Source organism: Mustela erminea, chromosome 20 (assembly GCF_009829155.1).
Source record: "Mustela erminea isolate mMusErm1 chromosome 20, mMusErm1.Pri, whole genome shotgun sequence".
NCBI lineage: Eukaryota > Metazoa > Chordata > Mammalia > Carnivora > Mustelidae > Mustela > Mustela erminea.
In genome coordinates, this window is record NC_045633.1 from 9,743,951 (window position 1) to 9,768,558 (window position 24,608).

At 51.1% G+C, this 24,608-nt stretch overlaps 1 protein-coding gene across 3 annotated transcripts in view; it reads left to right on the plus strand.

Annotated features, from left to right (window-relative positions):
* Positions 1–597: 597 nt before the first annotated feature.
* Positions 598–24,608, plus strand: part of SYT17 (synaptotagmin 17) — an 83,450-nt gene continuing 59,439 nt past the window's right edge. Inside the window, exons 1-5 of one of the 3 annotated variants that reach the window (XM_032327515.1) lie at positions 598–1,050; positions 4,756–4,773; positions 5,447–5,595; positions 12,087–12,235; positions 15,132–15,751. In XM_032327515.1, coding sequence (XP_032183406.1) covers positions 1,036–1,050; positions 4,756–4,773; positions 5,447–5,595; positions 12,087–12,235; positions 15,132–15,751 — 951 coding nt within the window. In that variant the 5' untranslated portion in view covers positions 598–1,035. Of the gene's footprint in view, positions 1,051–4,304; positions 4,591–4,750; positions 4,774–5,446; positions 5,596–12,086; positions 12,236–15,131; positions 15,752–24,608 lie in introns of those variants that run through there. The other 2 variants (XM_032327516.1, XM_032327514.1) reach the window with 2 other exon arrangements.

The window sequence follows — 24,608 nt, forward strand, 5'->3', positions numbered from 1 at the left end:
GGAGGGCAATGTTCCACTTCAAATCCCTCAGTAGCCGAGTGGGCCCCAGTTCTGACGCCGCTGAGGGTGGGAGAACCGGTTTGGGGGAGGACTCCAGACACAGGGCGCCCCAGCCACGCGGGCGGGCGGGTCAGGGTGGACACGCCCGGGGGTGCACGTTCGCTGAGCTTTGAGCGGGCAGAGGAGCGCACGTCGCGGGCTCGACGCTGGGTGGCGCTGCTGGGCCGCCCCGCTCCAGACCTGTTGAGCCCAGGGCGCATCTAGGGCAGGTTTAGGGTAAAAGGGGCGCTCCGCTGTCTCCACGCGCCCCTGCGGCCCTGGCCACGGCATGTTCCTCCGGGCACCCTAGGCCCCACCTGCACTTAAGGCTTCCATTCATTTGGCCTCCGCGTTCCTCGCCGCAACAGTTCTAGGCGCGTCGGGCGGGGCGGGAATAAAGTTTTCCCAACCCGGACTGGGAGAGGGCTGGATGGGGAGATTCCACAGCGGGCAGGACTGTATCCCCTCGGCTTCAAGGCCGTCCCGGGGGCTCTGCTCTGGGTAGGTGCCAGCCCCGGTGCCGACCGGATGGGCTGACCCGCGCACCGCCCCCTCCCACCCGCTTCCCCATCCCCTCCCCCGCCTCCGGCGCGCACCGGCCCCGCGTCTCCAGCCCCGCCTGCGCCGGGGTCGCTGCAGTCCCCGCGGCTGCCCCGGGCTCCTTCCCCAGGCGCCCCGGCCTCTTTCCAGCCAGGGCAGCGCCTCGGGGGGAGCGCCGGACTGCGAGAGTGGCCGAGGCGGGGGCTCTGGGCGCCCCAGCTCTCCCAACCTGGGAGGCGGCCCCGACTCCGGGAGCCGGAACGCAGGGAAAGGCAAGGACGGGGCGGCCGGCAGAGGGGCGGGCGCCGCTCATCAGCCACGCCAGTCACGTCTGGGGCCACCCGGCTGCCTTTTTCTTCCTTTCCCCCTTTGCTTTCTCCCCCCTCCCCTGTTGGCGAGGGCAAAGTGGCCGTGGCGGCGCCATGCCCGGGCCGGAGTGAGTGCGCGAGGGCGAAAATGGCGTACATCCAGGTAGGGCTGAGGCTGGGGGGCAAGGTCCGCGGTGCGGGTAGGGGGTGCCGCGCCCCCTCCGGCCGTGAGCGCGCGGAAGGGAGGACACGCGGCGGGGCTCCCACAAACTTGCCTTGAGAAAAAGGGTGCCCGAGGGCACGCAACCTGTGCAGTGGCGGGGGTGCGACCCAGGATAGGGGGCTGGGGACCCCCACACCCCGGGACGAAGGGCCCCTGTGGACTCTGCACGCGCGCCCTCACCTCCTGGGGAGGAAGTGGGGGTGGGGCGGACTTTTCTGCCCCCATCCCCTCCCCTTGCACCCCACCCCAGGGGAGGGGCCGCGGGGAGGGCGGCCCGGGACGCGCCAGCCGCCCGGCCCGCCAGCTGCCGTTGCCGTGGTGACGGCTCTGGCTAATTGGCCGGCGGAGCGAGCCTGAGGCAGCTGTTCCGGCCTGGAGGGACAAGGACGTCGTCTCTCCCGGGCACTGGGTGCTGAGGGGTGGGGGATATACTATAGAAGCGCTGTTGGTGGGGGAGGGAGCAACCGGTCGTTTTCGGCCATTGCATTGGGGTCTGGCAGTTGTGGACCCCCATCACCTTGAGGAAACTCTTGCAAGAATTCTTGGACCGAAATCATTTCCAGGCATCCTTTTTGGGGGGAGGCTGCTTGACCAGAGACCTTTCCCTTCAATACAAGGCGGGGAAGTGGCGACAGGTCAGCGCCAAGGTCATGCAGTCAGACCTGCAGTCAGACCCGTTGAGCTGCTTGCTTTCTGGGGTTGGCTCCTCTCTGCCCAGCGAAGCCTACAGGTTCCCACACTGAGGGTGCATCTGGGCTCACTTCTCTTATCCTCGGCTACAGCTGGGAGGGCTGCTGATTTCCCGGTTCCCCACTGGCTCACATCTTGTCCTCAGACTTTACAACCTGCAGGAACTCTGTGCTGTGTCCCCCATCTTGGTCTTTCCATCCCTCTGGTTGGCTTAGATTCGCTCCTTTGGCTTCTGTGGAATCTTTAGGTCCTCTTTTCAAGTTCAGTGAAGGTCATATTTATTGTACATTTACTGCATGCTGAATGTTGGGGGGGGCTATTCAGTAGTCACTCAAGAAATAGGTGAGTGACCACCTACTATATATGAGCGCTGGGGGTACAGTTGTGAAAACAGCACAGCCTGCCTCTCAGAATGCATAGTCCAGTGCGAAATACACATTATTAGAACAGGCTTCTGTGGTTTTTAATGACCACCTTCAGGACAGAGATCAGTGACTTGCCCAAGGTCACACAGCTGCTTAGGGGTCATGGTGGGATCTAAAAGGGAGATGGTGGGGATCAGTGGGGGATTTGTTAAGCAGCTAAAATGAGTCTGGCTTGGTGAAACTGACTTTCCTTCTGCAACAAGGTATGAAACTTTTTCTATAAAGGTCCAAATAGTAAATACTTTTCTTGGAGCACTACATGGTCTGTGTCACAGATACTCAAGTCTGAGTACGGCTTCAAACAGCCATAGACAATAGTAAATGCATGGGCGTGGCTGTGTTCCAATAAAACTCCTTGTGGCCACTGAAATTTGAATTTCATATACTGTGTGCTACGTCAAGTACTCATTTTCTTTTGATTTTTTCCCAACTGTTCTAAAATGTACAAAAATCATCCTTAACTGGAGGACCGTACAAAAGGAGGTTGTGGGCTAGATATAGCCTTTTAAGTCATAGCTTGCCAACCCCTGTTCTAGAATATCTGGATTCTCCTTCTTCCTCTTTCTTTCTGGCTTGAATCAATGATCCTCCAACCAGTCAAATACACGAACGCTGTGGACCCAATGTAAAGAAAGACTTAGCATGCTGGGAACGTATAAACATGTTCCCTCCCCTCTTCTTTCTTAGTTTCTCTTTGCTCCTGGACCTTCCTCCTGTACCTGGGGTTTGAGAAAGCTAGATGATTGGGCCCTGTGGTGGCCTTGTCTCTACACACATGATTTTATAAATGGTGTCTTTTGATCACCACACACCCAAGAAATGCTTTCCTCTTAGAAAAGAATGGGCAGGGACTGTTTTCCAAGGAAAAAGCAGCCCTTTATCTTTGCACTTTATTGTAAGCATCTTCAAGCACTTTCTCATGTCAGTGCACGAGGGTGTAGCTTTTTGCTGCCTTTTCACTGTTGTATTGGCCAGGACAGTCTCTGATGCCTAATAGGTTCCAGCTGGTCTTGACAAAACCACCTTATTCTCATAAAGCCAGGGAAAGAGTGCAGATACTTTGTAGCTGGTCAGCACACGCAGGCATTTTCAGAGAGTCCTAGCTTAGCCCTTCATTGAAGAAAAGAGGTAACTGAGGTTCAGAGTGGCCCCCTGATTTACCCAAGTCACGTGATTGGCTGGTGGTGAAGCCGGCTCTAACACTTATCCTCTCAGCTCTGTGTGGCCCCCAGGCATCTTCCGGTCTTGTTCTGTGTGTGGTGTGGTTCAACTTTTGCTTTTGGAAGAGTTTTTGATTAGTGCCTGAGACTTTCTTTGCCAAGCTGCAGCCATTCCCTTATCACTTCAAGGATTTTTAATTTTTCATGAGCTGTGTACCACTTGTACTATATTTACTTAATACTTTTTCCTATAAAGGGACTCACTTTTTTTTTTTAACTTAAAGTCGTATGAAAAGGAAAGTTGATGTCACTACCATAATAGAAAACTAGGATCACTTGACATAAACAGAAGGCAGCTGGAAAAATAAACACAATGATAATAATGCCACATATTTGTTATGTCCAAGACTCTGAGCTGAGGTCTGCTCTCTGTTTAGAAAGGAAGAGGGGCTGGGGGTGGGGGGGGTAGATGTACAAGGGTTAGAAACATGTTAACGTGCAGTGGTACCAAACTGAGACCCTCACCTCCTTGTGAGAGAACTGAAAAAGAGGGTAACTTTCTTTGCCTGGATTCGACGTTCTGAGTTTGAGTTTATCTCCGGGATTTATCCCAGGCTGGGATGCGGAACTCCTCCTAATCTATCTGGTTTACTTGGCCCCTTGGTTCCTAAGCCACTGCCACTCCTCCCTGGCGGTGGGGGGTGGGGGGAGGGAGTCTATGCCTGGGGAACCTGTGAGAAGTCCTGGTGGAAGGTGGGGCTGAAAAGGGAGGTAGCCCCACCCCTCCACCCCCTCCCAGGACCAGATTATGGCTTCCTCTTCTGCTCCCTGTGTTTGTGGGTGGTCATATGGAACTCCCCACCATCACCATTGGAGCAGGATTTTAAGGTAGGGCCCCTGGGAGGGTGGGAGAAGCCAAATCACATCCCAAGTCACACATTGTGTCTGCCTGCCTCTTAGCTAATCATGTCCTTCTGGGTTGGCTTCATGGCTATTTCTGTATGGGAAGGTTTGCTCTTCTGAAGTGTGGCTGCGTTGGATAGCATGACTATCTATCCACCCGCTCTGATTCATAGCAGCATACGGTGCAAATCAAATCGAAATGCTAAAGTTTCCCATTTATTCGGTGCTGGTTAGCCAGGAGGCTACCGGCAGCCCCGTAGACAGCAGCAGCTTGTTAGGGAGTCAGCGCCCTTCCCAGGATGGTAAGTGGAAAGATTGGAAAGATGCAGGCTTTTTTTTTTTTTTTTCCTTTTCTTTCTTTCTTTTCTGAGTTGCTGGAATATTGCTAAACTGGTCTTGTCTCTCTTTTTGTAATCCTCTCTCCCCCCGACGCCCCTTGGCTTCTTCGTGGATCTCTAAAAGGGCAGTTGGAACCTTTGAACGAGGTGGGTTCATTCGATGATTCCTTTGGTCTGGTTTCTGATCAAGAGGTGCTTGCCTTTCGCTTTGGAGTCTTACGTGGGGCTGCGGGGCTGTTCGGTATTAAAGAAGGACTGGATGCTTAGAGCGGCAGTGGTTTTGCTGCCTTTCTGCGGAAGGGAGGGAGATCCCGAGGACGAGGAGACGCTCCTGTAGACGGGCTAGATTGCTCCCCACCTATCCCCTCCTTACTCTGTTCAGTGACCTCTGTTTACTTTCACGTCACTGAGGTGATTTTTTTAAAAAAACCTCTTTTGCTTTGCTCTCAAGAAGGCAGAGTAATATTCATTGTGTCTCGAGAACATATTGTATAAGCCCTCCCGATGTTGTATAAACCACCCACCTGTCAAGAAAGACATTCACGTAAACTACCCAGGAAAATACCTGCAAATGTTTTGCTCGCTATTAACGGCTCAGCGAGTTGGTGTTTGCCATCTTGGGGCCTGCAGTTGGTAAATAGAAACGGAAAACATTTTGTTCTAAGTGTTCAGCCGCAGAGACAGACCTCCTGAATGTCCTTATTTCCCAGCAGGGATCGGCCGCTTGTAATTTTCGGGTGTTTTTCCTTTTCCTCCTCTCCCCTCCTCCCCCCCCACCCCACGCCCCCTCTCCACCGCCCACCTCCCCCGATGGCCTCAGGGTTTTCTTTCTAGAATCTCCGATCTGCTACTGTGCAGATGGACTTGCAGGCACTGCTGTCAGAGGTGCTATGAATCCAGCTGTTGTCAGTCGAGTGAGGATGAAGTTGAAATTCTGGGACCTTTCCCTGCCCAGACCCCTCCCTGGCTGTAAGTAAAAACTGCTCTGAACTTCCTTGGAAGCGATCTCTCGATCTCTGAGATGTTTGCTTTGCTCTGTTGGTGTGTGGGGGGTGCGGGTAGGAGGGCTCGGGGGCGTGGAAGAGGGGAAACACTGGGCGTCCTTGGACCTCTGTGCTGCGCACGGGGACCGGCTGCGCGCCTGTCGTTTTGTGGCCGGCCTCCAGCTTCCCCTCCGTTTCCCTCGGTTCCTCTGAGACGCGAACCGCTCAGTGCTAAGCCTGTGCGTGCTTTTCATCAACGTTGAGTGTCATTCCACGTGGAAGGAGAGATCTGGGAGCACTTGCATTCCTCAAGGGATGTCCGGATTCTAAGGACGGCTGTCCACGTCAGAACGACCCATGGTCCTAGCCCCCGCTGACCCAGTGGCCGGCACAGAGTTGATGCTCAGGTCCAGCTGCTGCCCGGTTGGTAGACCGAGTGGACAAACAGGTGCCTTTTTGCTGGTCTGAACGAGAACTTCAGGCACAGGCAAGCAGAAAAGCACCGCCAGGCTCCATCCTGTCCTCCAACGCTGTTTATGTTCTCTCTGGCATCTTTCATTTTATTTCCAATTCGTGCTCCTCCCGCGCCTGCACACAACGTCTCCATCTGCCAGTCGCTCAGATATTTTTGGGAACATAGTTTTGAAGCTTCTCAGCCATGTGTCTGGTCCACCTCTCGGTGGCTTAAGGGAAGAACTCGGCCAGAGAGCCTGGGTTGAGTCTGGAAGGCCAGCACTGAGAAGGACCTGGCCGTCATTGAGTCCAGCTCCTCCTGAGTGAGAGCTGGGAGCTGCGAGAGGGCAGGAGGCAATGCGAGGGCCCACAGCCAGAGCCGCAGTGGGAACCCGGTGCTGTTCCAGCTCAGTCTTTGAGCTGTTCCAGGTTCTGGAAGTCCACAACTTCTGGAAGTTTCCCTCCAAGCTGGGGGGGTCACGTCTCCGTCCTCTCACTTGCTCTTCTTAGAAGCATCAAATATCGCCATAGCAACATGGCTCTGTGTCAGGCTCTGCGCCTTCAAATCCTGTGTCTCCTACTTTTTCCCAGTTCTGTGACCTGGAGCAAGTTGTTAGATCTCTGTGCCTTGATTTCCCATCTGTGAAGTGGGGATGATAAAAATAATAGGGTTTATGTCATATGGTGGTTGTGGTGACTGCCTGACTTTGTACGCAGAAAAGCATTTACAAATGCTTGACATTTGCTTGGCAGGCATTAATGTAAGTGGTTCGTCTTAACCCCGTTGGGTCTTGGGTTCTGCGCCTGTAAAGTGAGAATAGTAATAGAACTTGTTTTATAGGGTTGTGATTCAGAGTAATGAGGTGTGCACATAACATGCTTCACAGAGTAGTAAAGTGTTCATTTCTTTTTTTTTTTCCCAGAATTTGTAGGTATGGATGGAGGTTCTTTAAACTGGTGTAAAGACAGTGTTAAGCAATGCTTTCATTAGTCACGGGGTATATATAGCCTGAATCCTGCAGGTACACACGGAGTTGAGATGTTTGGTGAATGATGGAGAGATCGTTCCCACTGTCTAGTGCCTTGTGTCGCTGAGGTTGGCTCAGCGCATCTGGTATCTTGAAAGCCATGCTCAGAAGGATGCCAGCTTAGTGAGGGCATGGTTTTTATCTGTGTTGTTCACTCCAAAAAATGGTTCTTGACCAGCTGATGAACCTGTAGGCAGAAATTGAACCTACAGGCAGAAAGTGCCAGTCATCTGGTTGAAAACTTAATCTGTTTCTTTGGTAACTATGTCTCTGGTATGCTTTATGGGCCAGGCACTGTGGGATGCCGAGACTCAATAGAGTCTGATTACTGTGCTCAGGAGATTTTAAATGTGGTAGAGGGGATAAGGCAGGTACGTAGGTCCAGCCACCCCCAAGAGTTGTGCATTCACACCCTGCACACCTTTATGACAGTTTTGCATAGTCTCATAGAGAAAAATCCAGGGACAGTGGCTTCAGGCATAGCTGGATCCAGGGGTCGTATGTTGTCACAGGCATGCATTTGTGCCCTCTTCTCCCCCCCCCCCCCCCCGCCGCCATCCCCATCCCATTTCTTCTATACTGGCCTCATTCTTTTTTGAGGAGTGGGGAGGGGAAGAGGGAGAGGGAGAGAGAATCTTAAGCAGGCTCCATGCCTAGCTTAGAGCCCAATGCAGGGCTCAGTCTCACAACCCTGAGATCATGACCTGAGCCAAAATCAAGAGTCAGATGCGTAACCAACTGAGCCACCCAGGCACCCCCCATATTTGCTTCATTCTTAAGCTTGCTTGCTTCTTTGCTTCATTCTCAACAGCAGGAATTTGTCTCATTTGTCTGATTTGGGTCATGTGCCAAATCAGTTGAGCCAGTCACTTTTGCTTGGAGGACGTGGTGCTAGGAGCATGCCTGGATTGTCTGACCACCCTGGAACCAGGGAAAGGGCCATCCCCCCTGACACACGTGAACCGAGCTTGTAGACCAGGGCCGGGCAGACTTTTCCTAGAAAGGGCTTAGTCTGTCCCAACCGCTCCTAGACATAGTGTGGGAGCAGCAATAGACCGTGCGTTCCTGGACGGGCATGGCTGTGTTCCTGTCTTACTTCAAAGTCAGGCAGCAGATCAGGCCCCATAGTTTGCCGATTTTTGTATTAGATAGTTTGGGTGCTGTAACCAGAGTGGTTACAGAGGGAATAGACCCAGGGTGGCAAACTCCACAGCACCCAGGAAGAGTTGGGGAAATCATGGAAAATGAGCCTGTAAGCTCAGGTCCTGTAGGGTCTTGAATGCCAGATCAGGAATATGAGTTGGCCGCTGAGCCAGTGCAGAATCCTGATGGACCCTGAAAATCACAGTCAGCTACCTGTTTACCGCAGATGCCCAGATGTTGAGTGTTACGGATACATGGCCTAGGTTCTAGCACTGAGCTGGAGGACAGTTGCACTTTCCCCTGGCTGCTGACCCATTGTGCAAGTGGGGGACTCCTTCTGGGGGCAAGGGGTGGAGACCCTCTGGGAAGACGCTTTGGTTTTGCCACAGGCTGAGAAGAGGGCTGGAACCTTCCCAGCAGGGCCGACACACCACACAACTCCGGAAGGCCCCGTTCGCCTGGCGGTCCTTATGAATACCACCTAGAACTTTGCAGTCTAGAGCCTGAACAACGGTACATGACTTTCCGTGCTTAGGATGAATATCTTAAATCCTGGGTAGCACCTTAGTATACATTTTTGGCATTCAACGTAATGCAAAATGTTAAGAGAAATCTGTAAAGGGGAGGCGGGTTAAATCATTCAAAAAGTGAATTTGCAGTTTGCGCTTTCCCCAGATTTATTTACCAAGTGGGCAGTTGCATGTTATCAAACAGGCAGGGAGTAGAAATGTCAAGTGTACAGGCTTTGCAGTGCCGTTCCTACTGTGACATTTGAGCTAAGAACCACAGGACATACCTTTCCTTGGGGCGGCCTGTGACAGATGAGCTAGTTCTTTGTGTGTGGGATTTTGGGGAACATACCACACCATTCATCGTCACACATGCTCCTGTCATTTGGGTCCCCCAGCTTTCCTTGGCAGGGCTGGGCTGGTGAAGGTCGGGAAAACCATATACAGTCCGACTGGCTGCTTTTGGAGCGAAGCCAGAAAGACCCTCATTGAAGAGTGAACTAACATCAGGTCATTTCTTTGTCCATCAAGCACGTATCGAGGACCTATCATGTCCGTACTCTGACAGGTCTCACAAGGGATCCCCAGCTCAGTAGTTGGGGGCATGCTGGTATTGCTGGACTGCATTGGGAGTGTAACAGTGGTGCAAAATAATTATCCACCCCATCCCCCACCCCCTGTCCCTCGTGCCCACACCCTCCCCCCCCCCCCCGCCAATGTGTAAATGGGGTAAACCTTCTTAATAACAAGTAAACTCTGGATTGTTTTAAGGATTAATGAGATGGTTCAGACAGAGCATTTAGCACAGTGCCTGACACACCTGGTACCTTTAATCAAGAGAAGTACAGATGCCCCCATTAAGGAGTGTACCCTGCTGTGCGGTGGCCGGGGGGGGGGGGGGGGGGGGGGGCGTCGGGGGGGGGGCGGCAAGATATGCACGCAGATCATTTTGAGTCAAGATACATCAGAATAGAATCCAAAGAAGGGGGGACGCCTGGGTGGCTCAGTGGGTTAAGCCTCTGCCTTCATCTTAGGTCATGATCTCGGGGTCCTGGGTTCGAGTCCCTCATCGGGCTCTCTGCTCAGCAAGAAGCCTGCTTTCTCCTCTCTCTCTCTCTCTGCCTGCCTCTCTGCCTGCTTGTGATCTCTGTCGTCAAATAAATAAATAAAATCTTAAAAAAAAAAAAAAGAATCCTAAGAAGGGTGAATTCATTCCTTCGTTTATTGAGAAATAAATGTGGAAGACCCCACACGTGCCAGATGCCGTACTGGGGCAAGGTCGGCCGTGGTGAACGAGTGACACTGAGTCAGAATTTAGTGTCAGACGCAAAAGATAAGCCACAACTTAAGACGATTTTCCTGCATCGTTGAAGAGGGAGGGAAAGGCTGATGGGGGGGGGGAGGCGATAGGTAGGGACAGGGTGGGGCCTCTCCGAGGAGATGCTGTTGAAGCTGAGACCTGACTCAGGATGGAGATGGAGACAGGAAGAGTGTTCTGGGCAGAGGGAAGAGCGTGGCTCAGCTCAGTGTGCCGGGGGAAGGGCTGGGAAGCCCGGGGAGTACAGAGGAGCAGGGGTGGCTCAGTCGTTGTCTGAAAGGACTCATCGGAGGCTTCAGGGGCCACAGCCCTTCAGCTGAGCCTTGAAAACTAGGTGAGACTTCACAGGTGGAGGTGGCTGCCGCACTGACCTACGGCAGCGACGCTCCAGGAAACAGGCACGTGGCTGGGGGTGCCTGAGGTGGTTCTACCTTCGAGAGAAGAATCAAGTGTACAGTATGGCTGCATTTCTGTGCCTTCCCCTGCCCCACCCCCCCACCGCCCGCCATTCCATCTGCTACGTGTACCCCTTCCAGACGGGGAGCGGGAGGCAAGCAAGGACGGGGCATTCCTCTGCAGCCCCCCACCCCCACCCCTCACCTCATCATATGCCCGGTCTTGTCCTGGCTGTGACCCTTATATTGCTTTGGGAGAACATCAGCTCCATCTCATTTCATGCACAGGATGTATCTGAAGACCTCCTAGAATTGGAAACTTGCATTTTTTTCAAGACTGGCTTCTGCACAGGCTTAAATGTCAAGCTGAGGAGGGGAGTGGGGGGTGCGGTCTCAGGAGGTATCCATCTACAGCCAGGGTAGCTTAGGGGCGGGTCAATAGCAGCATCCGTCTCTCAGCCACTCCGCCACCTTTTTAACCCTCCTCTCCCTTCCCCTCCCCATGGCATCCTCACCTAGCTTTTTGACAACGGGGGGCTCTTAAAGATTGTAATAATACCAGCCAAAATGTATTGAGCACATACCTACTACTTAGGACTGTTCTAAGCATTTTATATGTGCTAACTCATACAGTGTTGAGAGCAACCATCTAAGGTAGGTACTGTTATTATTCCCACTTGACAGATGGGTAGATGGAGGCATGGAGAGAGGAAGGGCCTTGCCCAAGGTCACCTAGCCAGAGTTCAGACCAAGAGGTTGTGCTCTTAATTACTACCCTGTAACTCCCCAACCCCGACCCAGTGCTTTTTCTTTTAGTATTTTTCATCCTTCTTGGGAGCGCATTGGATCATGGCTGCTGCTCATTTTTAGCTATTTCTTCCCATCAAACTATTGCTCTTAAGTCATTGATTGTCAGGGCCATTTTGTAGCTTTAACCTCGACTCAGAGAACTCTTGAGTTGACACTGTTATAGGATACTTTTATTTATTTTCTTTATTTTTTAAAAAGATTTTATTTATTTATTTGACAGAGAGACAGCTAGAGAGGGAACACAGGCAGGGAGAGTGGGAGAGGGAGAAGCAGGCTTCTTGCCAAGCAGGAAACCCATGCAGGGCTTGTTCCAGGACTCTGGGATCACGACCTGAGCCAAAGGCAGAGGCTTAATGACTGAGCCACCCAGGTGCCCCCGTAGGTTACTTTTAAAGATGTTAAAGTATAGACACAGGATTGAAATAGCAGGCCATTTCCACCAAAAGCCACTTGCAGAAGTTCAGACGAGAATAGGCAACCCCATGGTTCCTTCCAGACAGCATCAAGAGGTCTTGACTTGACTTAGCCAACGTGGCGCCCCCATGTGGCAATAGCCTGAATAAGTACATATCCCTTCCCACCGTCCTTTCTGGAAATTAAGCACATTCTTGACAGAATTTATTCATATCATTTCACATTTTATGCAAAAAGTAAGACATTACTGAGAGCTTAGGCCTGCCACGCTGATTCAAGTTTGTGTTACTGCAAGTTGTAGACACTGGATCTGAGAGCTGTTTGATCACGGGGCTGTCCTCCCAGGGACAGAGATGCCAGTCCCTGGGGACTTTTAACAACCATTGAGACCTCTTTCATTCCTATAGGATGGCCAGCCGGAGCAGTGACAAGGACGGGGACTCCGTCCACACGGGCAGTGACGTCCCTCTGACCCCTCGGACCAATTCCCCAGATCGAAGATGCTCGTCCTCAGACACATCTAAGTCTACGTACAGCCTGACCCGGAGGATTTCAAGTAAGTATCTTCGCTGTGACTGCCTAGAGGTCGCGGCTCACGTGGTCCTGTTCCGTTCCCCTTCCTTGCGGGTTCCCCGGATTAAAAATCCCATTAGCCCGGCCCTCTGGACCAAAGGAGAGAGCTGGCTTTCCCAGACACTTGGTGGCATCCCCAAGGAAAGAGATGAGGGACAGGGTTGTCTCTGGAGAGGGGACAGTGGGAGGGCAGCCGGGAGACAAGAGGATGGCGGAAGAATGGCCGTGTGACAGGAGTGCGTTGCACCTGATTTCTGCTGGGTTCAGTCAGAAGCACTTTTTTTTTTTAAAGATTTTATTTATTTATTTGACAGAGAGAGATCACAAGCAGGCGGAGAGGCAGGCAGAGAGAGAGGGGGAAGCAGGCTGCCTGCTGAGCAGAGAGCCCGATGCGGGGCTCGATCCCAGGACCCTGAGATCATGACCTGAGCCGAAGGCAGAGGCTTGAACCCACGGAGCCACCCAGGCGCCCCAGAAGCACTTACTTTGATCAATTTTTCTTTTTACTGATCACAAGTTTCACCGAGTTGGCTCAGCTGATTGACATGAACCGCGTGTATCATTTCAGACCCCAAAGGGTGCAAATTCGAGTAACTTTCGGGGCCAGGCGGGTCGTGTCAGTGAGTGACTTGCAAAGGGTCGAGCAGAGATGAGGATTGTTCGAACGCAGTGACAAGTGGCAGCTGACTTGGCCTCAGTTGCCAGGGCAGGGTGGGGACTGTGGCCCTTTTGGGAAGCTACCCCCGACTGAAAGGGACAGCTGCGACTCATTCTTGCCGTGGAAACGAGACCGTGGGCTCCGTAGTGCCTGCCCTGGCAATCTCGGTTTTTATTTGAAACTTCTTCAGCTTTAAACCCAGACAGAATGTATCTCAGGGTCAGATAGGGTCCACAGACACCCCCACCCCCACCCAGCTGGTCCACTCGGATGTACAGCATCTGCGTTTGACAAGTTGGGATGATTTGGGTGAGGAAGAAGGAAGAGGATGAAGCCCAGAGACTCCCAGCCTCCCTTCACTCCCCCAAAGTATCTCTCCTCTCTCGTTCAGCTGTCTGCAGTTCACCCAACAGAGGGGGAAAAGCTTACAATTCATGAAGTAAATGCACTCGAAATATTCGTGTCTGATCTTTCCCGGGGGTACGTGGCGGGGAGGAAGCAGAGAAAAGTTCAAGGGCTTGAAAGAGTGACACAGAGGGGACCTGAGGCTTCTCTCGGCCTTGGTCTTTCCATCTGTAAAACAAGAGGCCTGTTCTCGACCTGCACCGTCCAGTCCAGCGACCTCCAGCCACATGTCACTGGTGAGCATTTAAATGGGGCTAAGCCCCGTGGAGACATGCTCTATGTGTTAAATACCCACGATTCTGAAGCCAGGAAACACGAGAGAATTTAAACTGTCTCATTAAAATGTATTCGTTTTGATAAGATGTTGAACATATTAACATTCATTTCACCCGTTTCTTTGCCCTCTTACAAATGAGACGGTTTTAAGTTACCTATGTTGTTTGTCTTTCTGAACCCCATTATATATGTCTTGGATAGAACCCATCAAGATGATTCCTAGGTCTCCTGCCCAGCTCTGTACACAGACGATTTCCATTTAGCACAGAGTTACCAGAGTAGCAACCATGCATCAGACCAAAGTCTCATGATGTTAGCGGACAGGACAGGTGTTGGGGCACTTAATAAGAATGTTGTGAAAGAATGAATGCTACGTGACCCTGCTTTATGTGCACAATCTAGTGGTCAAGCTCGTAGGGGCAGAGAGGAAAGTGTAGTTACTGAGTTCTGCAGGGATCGGGACCTGGGGCAGTGTTGGTTTCCATTACACAAGATAAGTAAGTTCTAGAATTCTGCTGGACGGCATGGTGCCTACAGTTAACAGTGTTGTATACTTAACATTTTACTAAGAGACTTGATCTTGTGTTAAAGGTCCTTATCCCCAGAAAAATTCCATAAAGAAGGCAGGAGAACACTTTGGGAGGTGATGGGTATGTCTGTAGCACGGAGTGTGGCAATGGCTTCATGGGTGCATACTTCCCTCTGAGCTCATATGCACTGCATTTTTGTGTGTTAGTTGTCCCTCAGTTAAATAATTGTTTTCTTTCTTTCTTTCTCTCTCTCTCTCTTTCTTTCTTTCTTTTTTTTACCATGAGCTCATTACTAGAATCGAGAGGTGAGCAAAGATTCGAATGATGGACTTGGGAGCCATGAAATCTGCTGGTTGAGGGGAAGGGGAGAGGTGCCCCATGAATGGGAAAGTCCAAAGGTGATCCTTGAAGAAGTACAATAACTTGTTTAGTAAACTCTTACTGGGCACGTTCTGTGCCGAGTCCTTTCCATGCGTTGGCTCCATGAATCACCATCCTCTGAAGCAGGTGCCGTGACTGAGTCCATTTTACAGATGGGAAATCCAAGTCCCAGGAAGTCTGGCTCCAGAGTCCACTCTCTGGAAGTGGAGGCAGTATAGGGTCACGGTTAGCCTCAAGACTCAGGGGCCAGAAAAGCTGGGTTTGACTCCTGGTTCTGCCTCTTTACTACCTACGTAACTTCTGGAGAGTTACTTTGAGTTTCTGTTTCCTCATCTGTTGAGGAGGGATCGCTGCTCCTTAGAGATAGGGATCTCTGTCTTGTGGAGGTCGGTGACTTGATACGTCAGTGCGTTGAGAACCGTGGCTGGTTGTGATGGGGATGGTCATGCCTCCATGTTGCGTCTCAGAATCGGTAAGAGGATCTCAAGGTATAGAGGGCAGATGGCGAAGAGCCTTAGGAAACAGGGTGAACAGCGTGAGAATCTAGGAAGTGTTGCCAGTCTCATGAAGCCGCCCGGGTTCGGGCCCACATGTGGCGGTGTTAATTGTTCTTTCTGGCGGCTGTTTAGGTCTTGAATCCAGACGGCCCAGCTCCCCGCTCATTGATATTAAGCCTATCGAGTTTGGGGTGCTCAGCGCCAAAAAGGAGCCCATCCAGCCCTCGGTGCTCAGACGGACCTATACCCCGGACGACTATTTCAGAAAGTTCGAGCCTCAGCTGTACTCCCTCGACTCCAACAGCGACGACGTGGACTTCCTGACCGATGAGGAGATCTTGTCCAAGTACCAGCTGGGCATGTTGCATTTCAGCACCCAGTACGACCTGCTGCACAACCACCTGACCGTGAGGGTGATCGAGGCCAGGGACCTGCCGCCCCCCATCTCCCACGACGGCTCGCGCCAGGACATGGCGCACTCAAACCCCTACGTCAAGATCTGTCTCCTGCCGGACCAGAAGAACTCGAAGCAGACGGGGGTCAAACGCAAGACCCAGAAACCCGTGTTTGAGGAGCGTTACACCTTCGAGATCCCCTTCCTAGAAGCGCAGAGGAGGACCCTGCTGCTGACCGTGGTGGATTTTGATAAGTTCTCCCGCCACTGTGTCATTGGGAAGGTGTCCGTGCCCCTGTGCGAGGTTGACCTGGTGAAAGGCGGGCACTGGTGGAAGGCGCTGGTCCCCAGTTCTCAGGTAAGGGGCAGGTTGGCGGTCTTACCTGCTGGGAGATTTTTCTCTCTTTTTTTTTTTTTTAAAGCTGATTTTCATTTCGTTCTTTAAATCGCCTTTGCATTTTAAAAAACTTTCAGTTTTGAAATAAGTTTTGACTTACAAGCTGTCGCAGACGCCACGGGGAGTTCTTGTGTTCTTGTCACCCAGCAGCCCCGGTCACAAATCTTACACAACCAGAGTGTGTCAGCAATGGCAGTAAAGTGATGTTGGCCACGAGGCTCCGGACCTTATTGGATTTTTGCAGAGTTTTACACGCACCACTGTGTGTGCGTGCACACGCGTGCGTGTGTATGTGTGCGTGCGTGCGTGCTTGTGTGTGTGTGTGTGTGTTTATGTAGTTCCATGAAGTTTTATCACATGCATAGATTCACGTAACCATCACCACCCTGAGAGGTTTTTGTTGTCGATGCCGGGTTATTTAATAAGGAGAATGATGGTCCAGGGTATGAAGCCATCAGTCATTTTGACTTTCAGAAATTGATTTGGGAAAAATAAAATGAGGGCTGAAGAACAGGATGATAAATGGATGTGTTTCAGGCAAATTGTGAGATTGGCTTCTTTCCCCCGACCAGCCCACAGACAGGCAGTTGGCTGCTGGGGAAGCCACCCACGGACCAGGCTCTGTCCCCAGTGGGCTGGGAGCATCCCTCGCTTGGGCATTCTGGGGACTGGAGGATGACAGTGCACTCCGTGGGGGCGGAAGGAGGCGGTGGGCGCCCCAGGGAAGGAAAAGACCCAGCCGGTTGGAGGCCAGTGTCGTCCATTCACGCCGAGGGTGACAGTCATGTGTAACGCAGGCAGGATTACGTTAGGTCTGACATACCAAGGTGCTTTTCAGAGCTGAGCTCTCCTGGTCAGGGATTTGATGAGCCAGCATCACACCCGAGGACAGGCTTTAAACGTGAGGACCAGAGGGGTTGCTCTACTGTGTGTGTGTGTGTTTCCATTCAAAGATAGATTTGTCCTTCTCTTCATTTGGATCCCCCAAGATGGAGAAAATCCCAAGGCAAGGGAAATAATTTATCAGGGAGGTGACACCAGAGGACACACCAGGGAGGAGTGGGACAGTCACATAACGTGTGTATTACCCGGCCGGCCACCGCTGTGGGTGAATGGAGCCAAAACGAGCTAAGGAAGGGAGAAGCCAGTGTTAGACACATGCCTACGAGTCTTTCCACCTGGGGGACGGGGGAGCTGGGGTGTTTGTACGCCAGTTCCTATCAGCCATTGAATGAGGGCTGTGGGGGATGGAGACGCTTCTTCCCTGGCATTTCTGACCCGTTACACTGGTGGATAAAGAGATCTTTGATATCCACAGATGCAAAAAAAAAAAAAAAAAGAAAGCACGAGAGCTGGCAGCCGCATTCGGGCCCACATGCACTGAAGCGATCGGGATGGGGACGGGGTGGTCCCGGTGTTACCAGTGTTCGCTATAATCCCATGTCCTCTTTCCCATCACATGACCGGGACATAGTGGATGCTTTCTGTGTAGCCTTCTCACTGGGTTTCCAACCATTAAGAAATTTGAAAGAGGGAGACCCACTGGACCACATCGACTCTGTGTGGCCAAGCTCGATTGTACACATTCAAGTGGAGGACCCTGGACACCCAGAGAATCTGGACACCCGCACACCTTGCCTTGGCTGTAGTGTGAAGTGTTAGAGTCTCAGTCAGCGGGGCCTGGCCCATCTGCCCTAGTTTGATTCTCCCGAAATCCGAGGCCAAGGCAAGGCCCTGGGTGCAGGGGGTTTATTTAGGGGTGATCCCAGGAAGCAGGAGTGAGGGGGTGAGGAGAACAGGAGAACACAGGGAAGGGGAAAGGCCACGGTGGGTCTTGGGGCCAGAATGGCTCTTTGGCTGCTGGTCAGGTGCGCTCGCACAGCCTCAGGGACAGCTGTCTGCCCGAGCTGATACCGTGCCCCAGCAGGACTTTGGGACGGTCTGTAGCTGGCACCAGAGGTGGCATCTGCCGCTTCCCTCTGCTGGCCTGGTGGCCCCCACCTAAGGCCCTCCCTGGCCCCCTCCCGTCGTCATACATTCTCTGGTATGTCTCCCCTGCTAGTATGCAAACCCCACGAGGACAGATTTTTATCTTTGCTGTCCACTTCTCCATGTCGTGTGCCTAGAACAGTGCCTGGCGTGTGGCAGGTAGCGCTCAGTAATCTTTGTTGAATGAAGGAAGGATGGACGGGAGGAAGGACTGCCCGAAGGGAGTGTCTTTCTCTCACCTGCCACCCCCCCTCCTCCCTCCTTGCATCTCGCTCTAAGAAAGGCTCATGGAAACTGGCTGAGGGAAGAATGGACTCCCCGCTCCCTTCGCGGGCTGGCTCTGGAAATTACACTCTGTGAGTAGCAAGGCCAGTTGTCCGAGGTTTGGGTTCCCTGGAAGCAGAGCTTGAGGTAAGGGTTTGGGTGTGGATTCGTTTGTAGGGCTGCTGTGACAAAACGTCACAAATGAGAGGCTTAAAACTATAGAAGTTCATTGTCTCCCAGTCTGGATGTTAGAAGTCCAAGATCAAGGCCATGCTCCCTCTGAAACCTATAGGGGAGAATCTTCCTTTGCCGCTTTCTGGCTTCTGATGGTTGCTCGCCATCCTTGGCATCCCTGGGCTTAGAGCTGCATCACTCAAATCTCGCCTCTGTCGTCACGTGACCTTCTTTGTGTGCATCTCTGTCTTACAAGGACACCAGTCCTATTGGATGAGGGGCCCACCCTACCCCATTATGTTCCCATTTTAAATAATCACATCTGCGACAACCGTATTTCCAAGTCAGGTCACGTTCTGGACTGATGGGAGTGAGGATGATAACATGTCTTTTGGGGGGGATCATTGAACCCACAACAGGACCTAGGACAATGCCCTGCAGGGGAGGGGGGATGGAAGCAGTCTAGGGAAGGGTGATGGCCCAGGGAGGCTGTGGGCTTAGCCTCACCCTGATTGTGGGTGGGGAGCCGGACTGTGGATGGCAGGATGGCGCTGTGGGGCGCTTCCTCCTTCACACTGGGAGCCAGTCATTGGTACTCCCACCTCTGTCAGTCTTTGGCGGGGACCCAACAGGGAAATCTGATTTTCAGGGGGGGTGGCCCTGGGCCTGCCTGCAGCTTCTGTCCTGCAGAATGGTGGTTCTGAGCCAGGGCCAGTCTTGCTCTCAGGATGGTAGACGGTGCTGGGAAGCATTGTGGGTTTGGTGGGTGGAGGTCCGGGATGCCGCTGAGCACCTGCGGTGCACGGGACAGCCCCTACCACGAAGAATGTTCTAGCCCAAAGCGTCCGTAGTGCCAGAGGGAGAAAGCCCACAGTGGAAGAAGGGGAAATAGAGATTCAAGGTCAGCAACAGGGTCTGCCATGCAGGCAAGATGAGGGCAGGGCTGGTCCCCGAAGGCTGGGGAGCGTTTTTCCAGGAAGAACAGTCGCTGGGAAGCAGGGAGAGCCAGGGGCGGAGGGTGTTAGGAGCAGACATCCAGGTAAGTGTGTTTTCATCCCAAACGTAGAAAAGGAGATACTAGTTCTGAACCAAAATCCATACTGTGCAAAGGAGGCCTGCCTTGGAGACAGAAAACAAAATCCTCACACGGTGCCCTGGAGGCCACTGGACGTTGATGCTGGTTTTCCTGGCAGGCCAGGGTCTGCCTTCCCCCGAGCGAGCGCTGAATGGAAGGGGTAAATGCAGCCGTGTCTGGGGGTGGAAAGCAGAGCTTGGCAGTTTCTTGTTTTCAGCCTGCCTCGCCGGTGTGGGATCAGTGTGGCTATTAGGGCTGAGTTCTGCATGTCTGTGCCTTGGAGAACCCACGGGAGCGGTGGCGGGTGAGGCCGGCGTGTAGGCATAGTCTGGCTCGCGGCAGAACGTCCCAGCTGTTTCGTGACTTTGAACATTGCATCTTTTGATCTTGGCCTTCAGGACAGTAGCGGCTAATGGAGCTTCTGTCAGTTTTTGGTCTCGTTGATAAGGTCTGGCTAGGAGATAATGAAAATGAGGACAGAGAAATGGAAAGCATATGGGGTGATCGAACAGGTGTGAAGTTACTCTCACCGCTGAGAGAAATTCTACTTATCCAAGTGGACGGCAGCAGATCAACACTGTGGCCATTGAATGTGAAATCTTTGGAGGCTCTACTTTTTTTTTTTTTTTTAAAGAATTTATTTATTTATTTGACAGAGCATGAGTGGAGGGGAGGGGCGGAGGGAGAGGGAAAAGCAGGCTTCCCGCTAAGCAGCGAGCCCTAAGCGGGGCTGGATCCCACGACCTTGGGATCATGACCTTGGCCAAAGGTAGATGCTTAACTGACGGAGCCACCCAGGCATCCCCTAGACTCTACTCTTTCTTTAAAAAAAAAAAAAAAGTCTTAGTAATTATGACAAAACACACATAACAAAATTTACCAGCTTACCCATTTTTTAAAAATTCTTACTTAAATTCTAGCTAGTTAACATTACAGTGCAACAGCTTAGCCAATTTTAAGTGCACATTTCAGTGGTATTAAGTATATTCACGGCATTATACAACAATCACCGCCATCTGTCTGCAGAACTCTTTTCATGGTGCAGAATGGAAACTTTATACCTATTAAACAATAGCTCTTCATCTCCTGTTGGCCGCCAGCGCCCCGTAGTCACCATTCCTTGTGTTTCTATGAATCTGACTCTAGGTGCCTCCTATACGTGGAGTCATACAGCATTTGTCTTTTTGTGACATAATGTCCTCAGAGTTCATCTATGTCAGAGCATGTGTCCGAATGACCTTCCTTTTGAAGGTTGCGTAATACCCCCTTCTGTATGTATACTGAAGGTGTGCCATAACCACGCGTTTTATTTGCTCATTCATTCATCCGTCAGTGGACACTTCTACCTTCTGCTTCTTGTGAGGAACTTTGTGATACTGTAGTAGATATTGCAACATATATATATTTTTTTTTTTTTTTTAAAGATTTTATTTATTTATTTGAGAGAGAGAGCATGAGAGGGGAGAAGGTCAGAGGGAGAAGCAGACTCCCCATGGAGCTGGGAGCCTGATGTGGGACTCGATCCCGGGACTCCAGGACCGTGACCTGAGCCAAAGGCAGTTGCTTAACCAACTGAGCCACCCAGGCGCCCTGCAACATATATTTTGACATATTATTATATAACAAACGGGATAGCTATTATTAGATGTTAATATGCCCTATACTACAGTATATAATAATACTGTGAGTAATACTGTGATGAATACGGGTGTATAGGTATTTCTTCAATCCTTTATTGAGCCAGAAACCTACCCAAGATGAAGGAAATTTATTTTCTTAAGATCCTGTGGCGTTGGGAAGGATGGGCAAAGTGGTGGGGAGAGTAGATGCCGCATAGACATAGCAGAACCTCCCAGAACATTAGGAGGGAGCAGAGTTCTTGTTCTGGTTTGTGGCTAGACTAACATAACCTGTGGGTACTGGTTTGCCTGTGCCGAGCAGAGACCTAGTACCTACGAGTTTGTGTCCCTTACCGTGCATTTGCACGGATGTGAGCTCTTCTCAGGAGAAAGGACTTTTTGGAAGTGAAAGTCCCTTGAACCGGGGGAGAATGATAATGATTTTGACCCAGTAAATCGACAATAAAAATAGCGTGCCTGTATAAATTATTCAGTTATGCATTCTGTATGTGTCAGGTGCTTTTTGTGTTCTAGGGTCTGGGACTTGTGATAGAGCCATAAGTTGGTGTCTGTGCCGCTCTAAATGATGTACATGGCCCAAGTAGTTTATCCTAATAAGGGTACATTTTACAAATGTGGGAACTGGGGAGAGGGAAATAATTTGTCTGTGCTGCTAAGTGGTAGGACTGAGACTGTTTGACGTAAAAAATGGTGTGCCATAACCACGGCATTGTGCTGGTTCTCTCCCACAAGCCAAAAGTCCCTGCCCTCGTGGAGTTTACATTCCGGTGGAGGGAGACTTGTAGCAAATAAACGATTTAACAAATAATGCCAGGTTTCACTGTCATTGCCAAGAGAGTCAGCAAAGTAGGATGAGGGGCTGGAGAGGGATGGCTGGGGGGTGAGGGTGAGGAAGCTATTTTAAATGGGCGAGGAGGGGCGCCTGGGTGGCTCAGAGGGTTAAGCCTCTGCCTTCGGCTCAGGTCATGATCTCAGGGTCCTGGGATCGAGTAGAGTCCGCTTCCTCCTCTCTCTCTCTCTGCCTGCCTCTCTACCTGCTTGTGGTCTCTGTCTGTCAAATAAATAAGTAAAATCTTTAAAAATAAATAAATAAATAAATGGGCGAGGAGATGAATTTAAGTAGAGAGCTAGATGGAGTGAGGGCATGAGCCTGGAGGATGTCTGGAGGAAGAACATTCCAAATAGTGACTTTGGGAAGTGCAAAGGCCCTGAGGCAGGAGCCGGTTTGGCATCTTGGTGACTAGAGTAGAGTGGGGGGAAAAGCATGATAGGGGATGAAGTTGAATTGGTGTAAAAGGTCATTTCACATCAGTCTTAAAGGTATAGGTGAAGACTTTAGTTTTATTCGTAAGTATGATGGCAAGCCCTGGGGTTTTGAGAAGGACAGGTGACCCGGTCAAGCTACCCTGGAGAGAAATCATTGGGGGACAGCATACTTACATCCAAAATATATAAAGAACAGCAATGCCCCAAAAATTAAAAAAAAAGGAAAAGAGAAAGAAAGAAACGTGCCTGGGTGGCTCAGTGGGTTAAGCATCTGACTCTTGATTTTTGATCAGGTTGTGATTCTCAGGGTTTTGAGGTCGAACCCCACATCAGGCTCTGTGCTAGGCATGGAACCTGCTTAAGATTCTCTCTCTTTTCCTTTGCCCCTCCCTGTTGCTTCCACTCCCTTTCTCCTTCTCAAGAAAAAAATTCCAATTTTGAAATGGGCAACAGTTTTGAACAGACACTGCAGAAAAGAAGATACATACAGATGGTCTCTAAGCGCATGGAGAGGTGCTTGACATTGTTAGCCAGTCAGAGAACTGCAGATTCAAACCACAGCGAAATATCTACACACCCACCTCCTGGAATGTCTAAAAGCTACAAAGACTGACAACACCAAATGTCGATGAGGACGTGGAGCAGCCGGAACTCTCAGACAGCAGAGGGGTATAATGTGATAGTAGTTCTTGTGAAACTGAACATTTATCTACCTCCATGATCCAGCACTGCCACGCCTAAGTATTTGCCGAAGAGAGATCACATTATGTCGACACAAAAAAATCACACTGAGGTATTCCCAGCACCTTCTCCTGTCATAGGTCCCCCAACTGGAAGCAGCCAGGTGTCCCATTAGCAGGATGAAGTATAACAAGCCAAGGTATATTCCTGTAATGGAGCATTATTCGGAAATAAGAAGGAACAAAGTACTGGGATACACACAATAACACGGGTGAATGTCACTAACATGCCAAGTAGAACATGTTTCTGAGCAACCATCATGCTAAGCAGAAGCCAGGCCCAAGAGAACACATATATACGGCTGCATTTGTATCAAGTTTGAGAACCAGCAAAACTAATCTGTGGTGAAAAAAATCAGAACAGTGGCTGTGGGCAGGGGACAGTAGGGGAGGGGGTTGAGTGGAAGGGAGCAGGAGGGTCGTTTCTGGACGAATAGTGATGTTCTGCATCTTGACAGGCCTTTGGTACACAGGTTATGCATTTGTCAAACTCATCAGGCACATGTAAGGTTTGTGCATCTTGTTGGGTGTAAATGTTATTTGCGGGGGGGCGGGATGCTGTAAAGATGCATTAGGCTCAGGCTACTGACATGCCTGCTGAGGCTTCAGGGGGAAGTCTACCAATGTCTGTAGCCTATTTTAAGATGTCTTCCAAAAAAGATCTTTGGAGGGTCGCCTGGGTGACTCAGTCAGTTAAGAGGCCAACTCTTGATTTTGGCTCAGGTCATGATCTCAGGGTAGGGAGATTGAGCCCCCACATCGGGCTCTGTGCTCAGCGGGGAGCCTGCTTGAGACTTTCTCTCTCCCTCTGCCTCTCCCCCACCTCAAATAAAAAAATGAATCTTAAAAAAAAAAAAAAAAGAAAAAAGATCATTAGATGCACCATAAGGCAAGTATAACATGGCTTTAAAATATTAATGTAGAATTATTAATAGCTGCATTGCAGAAGCTAGGTGATGTGTATAAAGGAGGGGACTGTACAGATCTTTCAGCTTTTCTGGATCTGACAGTTCTTATAATAACATGTTGGAGTGCAAAGAGAGAAGAAAACAGAGGCACCAGTTAGGAGTGATTTGCTGCAGTCTTGTAGGCAGGAGGCGATGTCCTAGACCTGGTGTGAGGTACAGGTGCACAAGGGGCCAGGTGGAGAGACGGTTAGAAGGCCCAGGACCAGCCCTTAGACGTTCAATGTCAGCTTTGGGGGCGCTGTAAACAAGGCTGCCTGACAGAGTGGGGATTCTGCTGTCATGCTGGCTGTTCTCGCCTTTTCACAAGGGGCAGAGGCTCCCAGACTTTGGCCTCCCTGATTCCAAGGTCCTGAGTCCTGGATGAATCACACTTCAGCGAACGTGCGGGGAGATTCTGATCCTCATGCTGAGCGATGCTGAGTGGCCAGAGGGAAGTAGGAAGAGCTAGCCGTCCTAGCCGGACATACGGCTCAGAAGCATGGCTCTGCCACTGGCTGGCCCTTGTGGTGGTTGAATGAGCTGCGTGGCCAACATCAGCTGCCATCAGGATTATGTTTGATGGGGCCATTTGGGAAGGAGAAGACTCAGGTTGGAATGCTCTTTAAAGTTCTTGGGGGATAATTCTGCGTTGCATGGCGTGTAGTATCCTTTATTACAAAGCCAGATTTTCCACTGAGGAGGAATGTTTGACTTGCACTCAGA